Below are 14,658 nucleotides of genomic sequence, written 5' to 3'. Positions count from 1 at the left end.
ATCAGAAAGATTTAACAATTTGTATGAAATAGGCAGAGACATAGCATATACGCAGTAGCTAAAATAACACAAAGTAATTAATAGATTATTGACTGATAAAGCAGAGAGAATCATCAAATGGCTATAAATGCCATGGCCATTAAGAGATTTGCATTCTTAATTCAAAACCACACACCCACTTCTTGTATAATCCCCCAATTCTGTTCTAAAGATCCTGGAAAGATAGGTGGGGGCTTTCTGGCTTTGTCTTCAAACTAAGTCAAGGGAAGTGGTTCTTTTTTTTTTAAAGCATCTCAATCATTCAGCTTATGCTGTCACCACCTGACAGAAATTTCATAGGTTCTAACGAGGCATAAAAACCTTGAATATATTGATTTATTTTTAATGCAGTTGACATCCTCTTAACTGGATTAGGATCAGCCCAGATTTCTTGACTTTGGTTCTCTGACCATTTCCCCTGGCTTTCTCACCCATCAGCCTTCCTCAACATGCCTTGCTTCGGGTTCAGGGTTTTCATGAACATGAAAATGGTTACTTCACTTACTAACTCTGAAACTGTTCTCTTGCCTAATTAAAATCAATATCTTCAAATAGAACTATACTCATCGAGCTTACATTAACATGTTTTTCTACATGAATCTGGACAGTAGTATGTAATATTATGTCTTTTATATTTGTCATTTCCTTTAGTTTATTCTCCATAGTTTTCTGCATCTTTTAAACTGCAATGCTTGGGGTGCCTGGGTGACTCAGTGGGTTGGAGCCTCTGCCTTCGGCTCAGGTCATGGTCCCAGGGTCCTGGGATTGAGCCCTGGGTCGTTGGGCTCTCTGCTCAGCAGGGAGCCTGCTTCCCCCTCTCTCTCTCTGCCTGCCTCTCTGCCTACTTGTGATCTCTGCCTGTCAATCAATAAAATCTTAAAAAAAAAAAAAACTGCAATGCTAAAATATCACTTTTTTTACTTTTTAAAGATTTTATTTATTTATTTGACAGAGAGAGAGAGATCACAAATAGGCAGAGAGAGTGGGGGAAGCAGGCTCCCTGCTGAGCAGAGAGCCCAATGCAGGGCTCGATCCCAGGACCCCGGGATCGTGACCCGAGCTGAAGGTAGAGGCTTAACCCACTGAGCCACCCAGGCACCCCTAAAATATAACTTTTTAATGGGGACTCCTCTTTTGCTGTTATACATTAAGCAACCAGTTAACTCATTAACCCAACATTAACATTAACTCAACTACATTAGCTCAACCAAACTTCTTTAAACAATAGATGATTCACAAGACTTATGTTCATTGTACTGATTAACAAATTTTTTAAGGTAAAACAATATAGACTTTATTAAACCAATTATGAATAGTATAGCAACTCAAGAGCAACACAATTCATTTCTCTGGACACAGCAGTTCATGGGTGATTTATATAATAGGCAGCAAGATCTTATGAGTAACTCAGCTTAGGACAACTATGGTGAGTACCAACTATATCTTTTAACACAATAAAAACAAGGCAACCCAAAGTCCTGATTTTAACATGAGTACTCACAACTCTCTTTGGGCACAAAAGTTCCTTTGATATAATTCATCTTCATTGAAAGTAACCAGAGACATACTGAAATAGAGTCATGCCAAATCAGAGGGTAGAATGAAAATGACACTATGAAAATGTACTATTTTAAGTAACCATTATCCCAACACTTCTGATATAACATCTTATCCATAGCAACTGATCCTTTAGTTTTCAGTACATTTGTATTTTATTCCCGTTTATTTTATTCCATTTTAAGCACAATTTACTCTAAATTCATTAGTTCTGAGGATGTTTAACTGCACAGTAATATATGTTAAGCATAACTTACAAAAAATGTCTTACTAAATAGAATAATGAACATTTTGTTTTATAATGCTTTCTGCGAACAGTTATCTGAGAAACTGGCATATTTAAAGAATCTTTATATTAGGAAATAGATTCTTATGATGGTTTAGTCAATATAATATTGAAATTAAAACATATCAACATGGAGGTATACTTACATTTAATAAATCATCTTGCTTAAAGGAGCAAAAGAATGCAGTGACAATATCATAGAGCCGTATTTGAATAGCAGCTTATTTACGTTTCAGATTATTTTTATTTATTTAATAAAGTGCTTAATTAACTTATGATAAACACATATAACCAAGTGCAATTTTTATTTGAATATGATGTTACTGATATACTTTCTTCACTAAAGCACCAACTAGAGCAAAGTCCAACACTAGTCAAATCTTGTCCTCGTGGCCCGCTTTATCCATCCAAAGTACCCACGCACACAAAAGCAAATGCATGCATGCCTTCAAACAAACACATGCGAACATTCCCAGACCCTCAGACATACAGATACGTATAGAATTGGTAGTTTTTTTTTTAACAAATTCAAAGTGTATGGTCATTTTTAAAACTCTGTATATGATGTCTATATATTGGCAATATGCTGTTAAGTAAATATAACACAAATATTTGGCTATGCATAGGAAGTAAATGGACTGAAACCATGTGTGATTTTGCACATTTGTGGGTGTGTGTGTGTGTGGTAACTGAAACACAGTGTATCCTTCTTTCTTTGCTGCAGGAAGATGTTTGTTTGTTTATTTGTTTATTTATTTATCTATAGAGACAGTGTGAAAGCAGGGGGACAAGGGGCTGAGGAAGAAGGAAAGAATCTTTAGCAGGCTCTATTCTTAGCATGGAGCCCAATGCAGGGCTTGATCTCACAACTCTGAAATCCTGACCTGAGCCAAAATCAAGAGTCAGACATTTCACCGACTGTACCACGCAGGTGTTCCAGGAGATGCATTTCTAAAATGAGGAATATAGGGGCACCTGGGTGGCTCAGTCGGTTAAATGTCTGCTTTCATTCAGGCCATGATCCCAGGGTTCTGGGATTTAGCCCCATTTTGGGCTCCCTGCTCAGTGAGGGGTCTGCTTTTCCCTCTCTTGCCTGCTCATGCTTTCTCTCTCACTATCTCTCTGTCAAATAAATAAGTAAACTCTTTAAAAAAATAAATAAAATGAGAAATATATATTTCACATATAAAACTGTCATACTTATTGGGAAAATAGAACAAAATGAGCAGCACCAATATTAAATAATCATTTTTATTTGTCTTAGGATTTTTTATGGCCACATGGCCATCTTATTACCATATAAAAATGTATCAAATATATGGTGCACCTTAAATTTATGCAATGTAATATGTCAATTATATTTCAATAAAAAGCTTTTTTTTAATCTAAACCCTCTTTCCAGAGTAACAATGTATACAATATATGTATATTTTTTAATCCTAGAGCTCTGACTACTATATTAACATTTTTATTTCTGAGTATTTAATATTATCTTGGTAGTAAAAGGACTTGCCTGTCCGATACCATTTTAGCTCACATTATATTACTTTTTATCATCTCCTGATTTTTATTTTTTACTTCATTTAATTATATGTAATTTATCTTATAATTATAATACATATACTATATATACATATGTATATATGTATTCTTCATTTACCTATCTGTACATCTTCAATATTTTATTCATAAATTATGATAGTAGGAAAATCTGTATATCAATCTGTATGATTAAGATCTATTCTTGTCCAGTGTACTTATGTGTTGGCGCACACCAAAAAAATAAAGAAAACAACTAAGCTGCTGGATTCCTCCTGAAAATATAATGACAATACTCCTAGAATTCAAGTGATATTAACTATTAAGAGTATGTTAGCATCTTTTCACCTGGATGTACCTTGTCTACAATAATGGTAAAGAAACCTGGAATCTATAAAGTTATGAAACAGGGTTCCTTGAAAAATGTTTTGTAAGCTATGTGATTATGGGAATATAAGGGGATATTTATAACCAAAGATGGCTTTCTTCTGTGTTATCTGGCTGTGCCCATTACTTGATAATACCACATGTTAATCTGATTCAGAAAGTATCTAATGTAACTAGAGAAGACCTAGGGACCTCTGGAATATCTTAGATCGTTCTCTTCATCTGTGTCTCATGATTATATATATCTTTGAAATTATTAGTAAAACTTGAAACTCATTTCTTACTGAACATTTGGCTACTTTCAAAATGTGTTTATGTTCAGTCGATTCTTTGTTAACAAATTATTTGCCAACGGGACCATGAGCTTTCTGTGGATTTTAGATTATGTTGTTGAACATAATCCTATAATGCAATATTGAGTATCCTTCATTCCCACCTTGACATCACATAGTATGATATGATTATTTTGGACAGAAAAAAAAAAAGAGAGGAAAGAGAGAATTCCTATTTTTTTCCTTTAAAAAAAAAGTTTACATGTTTTTGTCTTTACTTTCAGTTAATTTCTCCTACATAATGCAGTATTTAAAGACTGAAGAATTTTCTCTTTAGGAAAAAACCTCAGTTCAAGACATAACAATTCCCCAATGCAATATATAACAACTTATGTGACAATCAAATTCAAATGAATTATGGAAACTCTCAATAAATTATTTACTATCTTTGGCAAAGAATTAAACCTAATATGTAAACACAACTAATGATAAACTTGAAGATCTCATTGAATGTAACACTCCATATTTGTTTTAAGCAGAAAGTAACTGATACAAGGACATGCAAAAGTAAGAAATTTTTACTGATATAACTGCTAGATAATCAAAATGTTAAAGAAAACAGTGAATTTACCTTCAATTATTCAATCACGTCATGTTAGAAAAAGCGAGGACATTTTAGAATGTGCTAAAACAACGTCTGATGTAGGAGAAAACACAGAAATAAAAACATTGCTTTCTTTTATTCCAGCACACATGCACACAAATTATACAAAAATGCACTAACCTGTTTTAGGATCTACGGAAAAGTAGGGCTGTCCCTGGAGAATACTGTACACTACACGGGCACTGTTTCCATAGGTAGGATCATCTGCATCAGTAGCTGTCACCTGTAGAACAGAGGTACCTGTGCATTCAGGAGAACAAATTTTAGTGTGTGGTAATACTTAGCACGTGACTTATACACAGAAAAAGGTTATGCTGACATACCTATGAAACACTATAATAGATGTATCCTACGAAATTTAATTCTTGGTTTATCTGTTAAACATCTGTCCCCTGCCAACAACTGTACCACATGAGAAGCCAAAAGAAAATATTTGATTTCCAATATTTGAATACTTTTGTGTGTGTATGTGTGTGCCAATAACACTGTGAAGGGCCTCTTTTGACACTCACATAATCAAGGGTAGGTTAGACTTATGATCAAGAATCAAACTGGTGTTCAACTGAGAGGTAAAGTTAAAGGTAAGGTGAGAACACGCATTACCTATTATATACCTATTCAGAAAATGGGAGGTCAGATGGTTTGTGATTACGGGGCAATGTGGGTGAGTTGACATTAAATTATCAGTAGCATCAAAATAGCAGATTCAAACCATTTTCCATCATTTATGCCATTTTTATTTTATGGACTATTAATGAGTCCCCTAACTGGTCTTTAAGGCTCAGTTGTCATTCCTTCGGGTTCTTCTACATAGTACCAACATAATCGTCTTTCTACAATGGGTATCAGAATATGTCTATTACACTGGATTTTTGAAAATTAAAGTGTAAATTAAAGGGATTTATAAACTTTAAAATACTGTATTTTGTGGTAAAATTAGTGGCTGTATTCTGCTGGTTTCTGTTTATATATTTCAAATACTATTTGCATAACTAGGTACATTTATACCATATTTCAGTTATTCTCAAATGAAAACTGATCTAGGTATGACAAGACAACCATCTATTAGGGCCTACGTAACTCACTGTAAATTTAGTGGGTTAAGAGCTCTCATTTATTCATGGAAGGTACTTGATGAATCATCTAATAGTGCATACTTGATATTTTACTCGACCTAACTAGAAAAGTTCCACCTATTAAGTCAGGTTATGTAGCAAACAAAAATATTTCCACAATCAAGTAATTCTGTATGAAATTCTGCATTCATCTTGGTACTTGACCATGGAAGCACTGACAACTTGCAGTCTTTAGTTTTAATAAGTACTTCAATTATTTAGGTATGGAACAATTATTAAGTGTCTAATATCTGTTTAACTACAAAGATTTTACTTTTCTGTTGAAATGCAGAGTCAACTTCAAGCAACGCTTGTTCTTCGTCTTCAAGGCATCCTAGAAAACTTAATAAAATTAGTATGCCTTGTTCTTCTGACAATCCTTATTAGCAGATTATAAATGTCCATGGACTTTTAATAGTATGTTAAGATTCTGGCTTCTAAATGGTATTTTACATTGACATTATAAGCAGAAATATGATTAGCAATTATACATACTCAGAAGGGGAGGACTGTGTGGTGTCTAAAAGATATCTTTAATAATGAATAATAAAACAGAATGGTGACACTAAATACTGGCAAGAATACTGAGAAACTAGGTCACTTGTACATTGCAGGAGGAAACGTACGTTTAGCAGATTCCTATGAAATCAAACACATATATAGCATACAACCCAGCAAATTGTGGTCTTGGGCATTTATGCAAAAGTAATGCAAACACATGTCCACATAAAACAGTGCTTGCAAATATTCATAGATATTCACGGCAGCATTATTTGTAGTAGCCACAAACTAGAAATGACCCAGATGTACGTTACTGGGAAAATGGTTAAACAGACTGCGGTAACCGATGGTATGGAATACTACTCAGCAATAAAAATAAACATGCAGCATGATACATGCAGCAATTTGGATGAATCTTCAAGTAATTATACCCAGTGGGGGAAAAAAAAAAACAGTCCTAAAAGGTGATATATTATATGATTTCATTTATTTAACATCCTTGAAATGATGACATTTTAGAAATCGTTAACAGACTTCCAATTGCCAGGTTGAAGAAGAGGAGGCAGACTTAGGGGATACTGGTTATAAAAGAGCAACATGAGGCATCCTCATGATGTTAGAACTGTCCAGTATTTTGATTATGGCATGGGATACATGAACACATACCTGTGATAAATCACATAGACCTAAACACACATATAAGTAAAACTAGAGAAATCTAAACAAAACTGGTAGATTAAATAATTGCAATTATCTGGCTATGACTTTTTTTATAGTTTTGCAAGATGATAATTTTGTAAGATGCTACCATGGAGAAAAATGGAATAACAAAGAATCTCTCTATATCATTTATCACGACTGCATGTGAATCTATGATCTCAAAATTGAAAGTTTAAATAAAAAACAAAAATGTTTTCTTGCCTCAGTGATATTCCATTCTGAGAGACCCTTATTTAGGTTTGTATGTGTACCATGATTTTTCTCATTACATAATGCACTACACTTTCTGGTTTGGTTAAACTTGGAGATTTAGTTAAATGTATACTACCTCTTACACTCCTAGGTCTAAAGGCAAGGGAAACAAAGGCAAAAATGAACTACTGGGACTTTGATATCAAAAGCTTTTGCACAGCAAAGGAAACAGTCAACAAATCAAAAGACAACTGACAAAATGGGAGAAGTTTTTGCAGGTGACATTGATATGGTCTAGTATCCAAAATCTATAAAGAACTTATCAAACTCAACACCCAAAGAACAAATAATTCAATCAAGAAATTGGCAGAAGATATGAACAGACATTTCTGCAAAGAAGACATCCAAATAGCCAAGAGACACATGAAAAAATGCTCCATATCACTCGGCATCAGGGAAATACAAATCAAAACCACAATGAGATACCACATCACACCAGTCAGAATGGCTAAAATTAACAAGTCAGGAAACAACAGATGTTGATGAGGATGCAGAGAAAGGGGAACACTGCTACACTATTGGTGGGAATGCAAGCTGGTGCAGCCACTCTGGAAAACAGCATGGAGGTTCCTCAAAAAGTTGAAAATAGAGCTACCCTATGATCCAGCAATTGCACTACTGGGTATTTGCCCTAAAGATACAAATGTAGTGATCTGAAGGGGCACATGCACCCGAATGTTTATAGCAACAATGCCCACAATAGCCAAACTATGGAAAGAACCTAGTTGTCCATCAACAGATGAATGGATAAAGAAGATGAATGTGTGTGTGTGTGTGTGTGTGTGTGTGTGTGGAATGGACTACTATGCAGCCGAAATATTTTGGCTGCATAGTACTCCATTCCACCTACCCACCCACACACACACACCCACACCCACACCCACCCACCCACACACACACACACACACTGGAATACTATGTGGCCATCAAAAAACCACACAAAATCTTGCCATTTGCAATGACATGGATGTAACTAGAGGGTATTATGGTAAGCTAAATAAGTCAATCAGAGAAAGACAATTATCATATGATCTCACTGATATGAGGAATTTGAGAGGCAGGGTGGGGAGTCATGGGGGGTAGGGAGGAAAAAATGAAACAAGATGGGACCGGGGAGGAAGACAAACTATAAGAGACTCTTAATCTCAGGAAACAAACTGAGGATTGCTAGGGGGGATGGGAGGGGTGCGGTGTCTGGGTTATGGGAGGGTTATTGGGAGGGTATGTGCTATGTGAGTGCTATGAATTGTGTAATACTGAAGACTGACAGACTTGTACCCCTGAAGCAAAGAATACATTATATGTTAATAAAAATATAAATAAAATAAAATAAATATTAAAATAAGGGAAAAAAGTTTCAGGGACTTTTTCTGTGATGTCACAGTTGTTCTATACCTCACATTCATCTCTCCAACCTATTCAGAGAGTATCAGTAGGTAGACATCTACAAATAGAAATTGGTTTAGGAGGAATTTTTGTTGATAGCACATTGAAGAAAATTAAATCTGTAGGAAGTCCCCAGAAAAAACTCCATACTGTAACTACAGTGTTACAAAATTATATTAGTCAAATCTTTGATCTGATTTGAAAAATGCTGTTCCTATTGGGCATATACGAGAATTACTGAGATCAAAAGAGAGAACAGTATAGAGAGAAAACATTAAAATAAAGGTTATCTTTTAAGAAGCCACACTTATAAAATCCGCAAATTTTAAAATGTTCTCTGGCTTTGCAATAGTTATTTAGGTTTAAATTATACTTAATGTCTTAAAAATAGTCCCCAAGCAATCATTCCAAAGAGAAAGCTGAGAAAGACAATAGTCTAAGATCACACATCCTTTGTGGTAACTGGCTGGGACACCACATGACAAAAAATAATAATAATAATAATAATAATAATAATAAAATAAAATATCTGTTCCACTTGGCTTAATGTGTCTACACAAGTCCAGCCTTGTTAAGTGAAAGCTGAAAGGCATGAATGGAGGGAAAAGTGAAATGAAGAACAACAAAGGAAAGAAAAAAAAAGAAAAGAAAAAGGGTAGCCTGGTAGTGTTGACTAAGTGATGGTAAAAGTAGCACAGAGAAGTGAGCCGAGACAGGATTCAGGAGAGAAAAAGAAAATATATTCACTCTCCACCCTGGTCAGAATGTGTGGTCACTAACTGCTACACATCTCTATATAGTCAGTCTCACAGGTGTTTGGCAATTCTGATTGCTTGTGTGAGGTAAGGTAGAGCAAACGACCTCTATCACTTTGCTTTGATGGCATCTGAAGGTATCAGGCCACCACTGTAAATACACAGATTGCTGGTCAAAGGGAGCTCACATTTATGTACAGCACAGCCCAACTGAAAGTCAGCCTGTCCCTTGAACACAGTAAGGGTAAAAATAAAGAGCCAGGATGAAAAATAAGTCCCTTGGCTAATTGTTCTAAGAATTTCTTACCAAGAAGAATTGGTAAGGGGGTTTCACCTCAAAAGAAAAAATATATATATACATATCTTATATTCTTATTGACTTGAAGCCTAGATGGCAACATTTTAAGAAGCATTAGAGCTTTTAGAAGTTCTTTTACATTAGAAAAAAGGCTTTGGGGTGCCTGGGGGCTCAGTCGGTTAAGGGTCTGCCTTGGCTCAGGTCATCGTCTCAGGGTCCTGGGATTGAGACCTGAATCAGGCTCCCTGGTCAACAGGGAGTCTGCTTCTTCCTCCATGTTCTCCCTCTCTTTCTCTCTCTCTCTTTCAAAAAAATAAAATTTTAAAAAAAATGTAAAAAGAGTGTTTTTTTCATTAAAAATAGATAAAAAATAGATCTCTTTAGGGTATATGTTAAGGGTTGAATTGTTTCCCCTCAAAGTTCATACATTGAACATCTAGACTCCAGCACATCAAGGCAACCTTATTTGGAAATAGGATCATTGTAGATGTAATTAACTAAGACAAGGTCAAGCTGGAGTAGTGTGGACCCCTGCTCTAATATGCCTGGTATCCTTATACAAATAGGAAATTTGGAAACACACGCAAGCACACATAGAGAATACTTCGTGTGAAGATGAAGACAGAAATAGGAGTGATTCCTTTACAAACCAAGGGCAGTCAAAAATTGCCAACAAACCACTAGAAGCTAAAGGAGAGACTTGGGACACCCCCTATTCTAGTATTTTAGGAGGGAACATGACCCTGCTGACACTTTTGACCTCAGACTTCTAGCTTTTGGAACAGGGAGACAAAAATTGTTGTTTAAGCTATTCAGTTGTATTTTGGTACAGGAGCCTTACCAAACTAATAAAATATGTTACAGCTACAGTGGAAAGAAATTACGTTTATTCTCAGAATTTACAGGTGTTCTTTCACTCAATCTGGACAACAGTCTAAAGTTACAATTCACAATAAAATGATGGATAATTCCCTTTGCTATTTGATGCCAGCTATATCATAAGTGAGATAAAATAAAAAGTTAATCTCACAAGTTGATAAAATTAAATTAGGTAGAAATTAGTGGTATTTGATTATTTTAAATATTAGGCACTACTAGTGATATAACTGTTGACATTTTTAAGTAAATTAATGAGATATATTAGTTATGTTAATGAAGGTTTTCTATTCCTGGTTTAATGTTTAAGAGAAAAAAAATCAGTATTTATTCTGAGAAGGGTATCCCACGTTAGACAATTCAATTCCTCTACTCATGCTATGTGTCCTAATTGTATACACAGTAGAACAGAGAAAATTATTCTTTACAATGTTAGATTTCTAAATAAAAATATACGAAGTAAACCCCAAAAGTCCATTAGTCTACTAAAATATTAAAGTAATCTAAATTTTCTGGAAATTATTATTTACATTTGGTCAATACATATTAAACCAATAGCCCTACATAACTAGCTTCTAATCAAAGAAAACTTTAAAAGTGCTTTATAAGCTTTCTTAATTTTTACAACAATCTCCCATAAAAAACAATCATAGAAACATTTCCTTTTAAAGTATCATTGGCTACTTAGTACACAATATTTTCATGTTAAATATTTCCTGTGGCACACACTTAGCTGTTCCCATGCTAAGGATTAGTACTTTCCAGCTGCTGTTTTATACAAAAAAATCTAAAAAAAAAAAAAAAAAAAAGATTAAAGTACATAAAAAAGCTTTCAAGATATCTTTTCTACTATAAAACGTAAGCCCTGTTTCCTTTGGGAATTGCCCTGTGTCACTCTTTTCATTTGGTTTCTTTTTATACTATGCTTTATAAATAGCATGTATTTTGGAAGTTACATATCAATGGAGAAGCAGAAGAGTGGACTTTCTTCAAAGTCTCTAAAGACCAATTTCAAATATTTAATAAAGCATTTTAATACAAGCAAATATTCTCTGAGATTGAAATCATTATGCATGACTTGTCGGGGTTCACAGCCCTGTGAAAATCTCAAGTGAATTAATGTTGAGCAAGAACTTTTGAGTAAAAATCAGCTGAGGATGTATGAAGGCAGAGAGCATCTCTCTGAAGAAATCTCATAGGACTTAATTCTCAGAAGGATTTTCCAGGGATTGGGAAAAAGCAATAGTTACCAAGATACAACTTAAATTTCATTCTACACAGGAGGACTGTAATTTCACCAACAGAGCAATAACACAGGATTCCAGTCATCGTGTAATTTGATAAAGCTTTGAGTATTCACCCAGGACTCATTGGATTTAAAAAAAAAAAAATTGTTTTGCAAGAGCACTGCTGAAACATCTGGTACCAAAACAAAAATCACTGTTGTAACCATGTATTTTAAATCATGGCTATCATTAAGTTCTGTGTATTTTCAATTAGATCCCTTTTATGGAACTGCTTAGTGTAAAATTGCACATTATTCAAGTAAATTTTATATTATAGTCCTTAAATAGAAAAAAAATAATCATTAAGAAAGTAACACACATTTACTACCAATGATGTGAAAAACACTACTTTATATGCCATTCAATTCAATAATGACATTAATCTATTAAGAAAATTACATTTAATGCTATTTTACAGATGGAGGTACAGAGGTTCAAAAGGTTGTGTAGTTAGAAAAGGCAGAATTCAAGCCTGGTCCCCTCTGCTTTGGTATATGACATTCTTTCCTCTGTATTCTATCTCTCCAACCAGTCAGGATGGAGTTTAAGAGATCCATTCAGTTTAGTAGTTACAATGTCTTCCACACTTTGGTGTGCGTGTATGTTTCCTTGATGGTATGTGATGGCAGTCCAAGTGCATCCATGTCGGGAGAGGTAGTGTTATATTTCACGCCTCTGTCTACGTGCTCAAAAGCCGAGTCATTATATACATTTTATAAAATAAAGGTGTATAGTAGAATAGTTAGGGGAAGCATTTGCCTGGTACTGACAACACTGCTGTGCTTTTCTGCAGCCTTCCTCACCAACTAAATAAAAACAGATGCTAGAGGAAAATTGTAATACAGAAAAGAAAGGTGAGTCCACCCCTGTCTCTGTCTACCTCTCCTCCTCCCTCCCTCCTTCTTTTGGCTTAAGGTGGTATCTCTGGCAGTGTCTTGCTTTTCTGCAATGGTCCCAGCTCCCTCTTCGCTTCCTTCTTCCATGGGTCCAGGCAATCAAGCCCAGCTCCTGGGTCAGGTAACACTACTCTTCCAGCCCTAGGGATACTAAACTCCTTCCCTGGTTGTCTCATGGTCCACGACTTTGTTTTCACCTCTCTTTTCATTTCTGTAACTGATTCCGCTATGTAACTTCTGCTCTTGATCTAACTGGCAGTGGATTTTATTTTCCTGCTTAAACTCTGTAATATAGAAGGTATTAACAGGTTTCTCCCCAACCATCCTTCATTGCTTTTGAGTAATGACTATACTTTACCAAATAAAAGGTTAGGTTCTATACTTGATTCTAATATAGTTAGTACTTTTAAATAAAAATCTATGTGTTCTTAAAAAAAAAAAAAAAAAAAAAAAAAAAAAAAATCTATGTGTTCTTTATATTCAAACTTTAAATTAGTCAACATATTGGAATCTGATGAACATAATTTGGAGAGTTGTTCATTGTATGCAAAATAAAATTATGAGATTTTTAAGAGAAAATGCTTTTTTAAGTGGAGAAAATTTTCATATATGTATGAAAATATATATATACACACACAAAATTGAAAACATCAATACTTCTCTGAGTATTCACTAATTATTTGTTTAATTTACTGTGTGGTAATTAAGACCATGTACTATTGCTGATTTAACATGTTTCTTATCAAAAATTAGAATTGTTTCTATAAATAGCTTTACTTTCCACTGTTTGGAGAGGATTCTATTTGAAAAATAAAAAAATTACCAAATTCAGCATTGTTCTGAAGAATGCAATATTGTTTCAGCTGAATTTTCATTCAATAATAACAAAGCCAAAAACAACAAAAAAAAAGACAACACAAAATGGAATACAAGGATAAAAATAATTTGTCCCTGCTTGATAACAAAGTTGTCAGTAAAAGTTCAGAAGAATTTACTAAAAGATTATAGCTTATACTCATAATATATACACTGTTTATTATGTATACATATTTATATAATGTCTTAATATTTATATTTACACAGATAATTCACATTCAATCACTACCTTTAATCACTGAGTAAAAAACTCTAATTTATTTATTTATTTTAACCAATTAGCTAGGAAAATGGATTTCTAAAATAGCATAGTAGCATAGTTTATATATTTTTAAAATAGTCAAAAACAAAACAAATTACAACTATACCATATATACATACAATTAGAAGCCTTTTTACTTCTTAGTTCCTATACCTGCTCTCACCAGATTCACTTCTGAGTGTACCAACTTTTGGCCTACTGCTTGTTGTTTCATTATAATTTAAAATTTTAATTGTATTACAATTGAAAAATATTTATTGATATACCATAATTGAAAATGAAGAATTCATCACATCAGAGTTATCTCCCAATGCCTTTCCCATTACATGATTTAATTACATTATTAATTTTAGTTATGTTAGCTACTTTTATCACTATGGATAAAATGGTTAATTAAATTCCTGTATTTTGCTTCAATAATTTTAGGCAGCAAATATACCCTTAATGATTTCTAAGGAAATATCAATACTTTACCATCTTTTCAGTTTTAATTTTTGTCAGTTACATGTTTTAAGTCATTGTAGTATACATTATATTATGTACTTCCTCTACAAAAAATGATTTTTGTGATTTTTCTATGTTTTTATTTGAGAGGCTGGATATAAATGGACAATGTCTAGGCCATATATAAAAATAGAACTCTGACTCATAATCTGTAGCAAGCAGTCCAAGAAATCAACCTGCTATCTAC

At 34.0% G+C, this 14,658-nt stretch overlaps 1 protein-coding gene across 1 annotated transcript in view; it reads right to left on the bottom strand.

Annotated features, from left to right (window-relative positions):
* Positions 1 to 14,658, bottom strand: part of CDH18 (cadherin 18) — a gene marked incomplete at both ends in the record, with an annotated part of 317,410 nt that overhangs the window by 206,778 nt on the left and 95,974 nt on the right. The window contains one exon of the mRNA XM_080804279.1: positions 4,865 to 4,984. Coding sequence (XP_080660405.1) covers positions 4,865 to 4,984 — 120 coding nt within the window. The remainder of the gene's footprint in view (positions 1 to 4,864; positions 4,985 to 14,658) is intronic.

This window comes from Martes martes (assembly GCF_963455335.1).
Source record: "Martes martes genome assembly, chromosome: 5".
Taxonomy (NCBI): domain Eukaryota; kingdom Metazoa; phylum Chordata; class Mammalia; order Carnivora; family Mustelidae; genus Martes; species Martes martes.
This window is presented reverse-complemented; position numbering and strand designations above follow the sequence as displayed.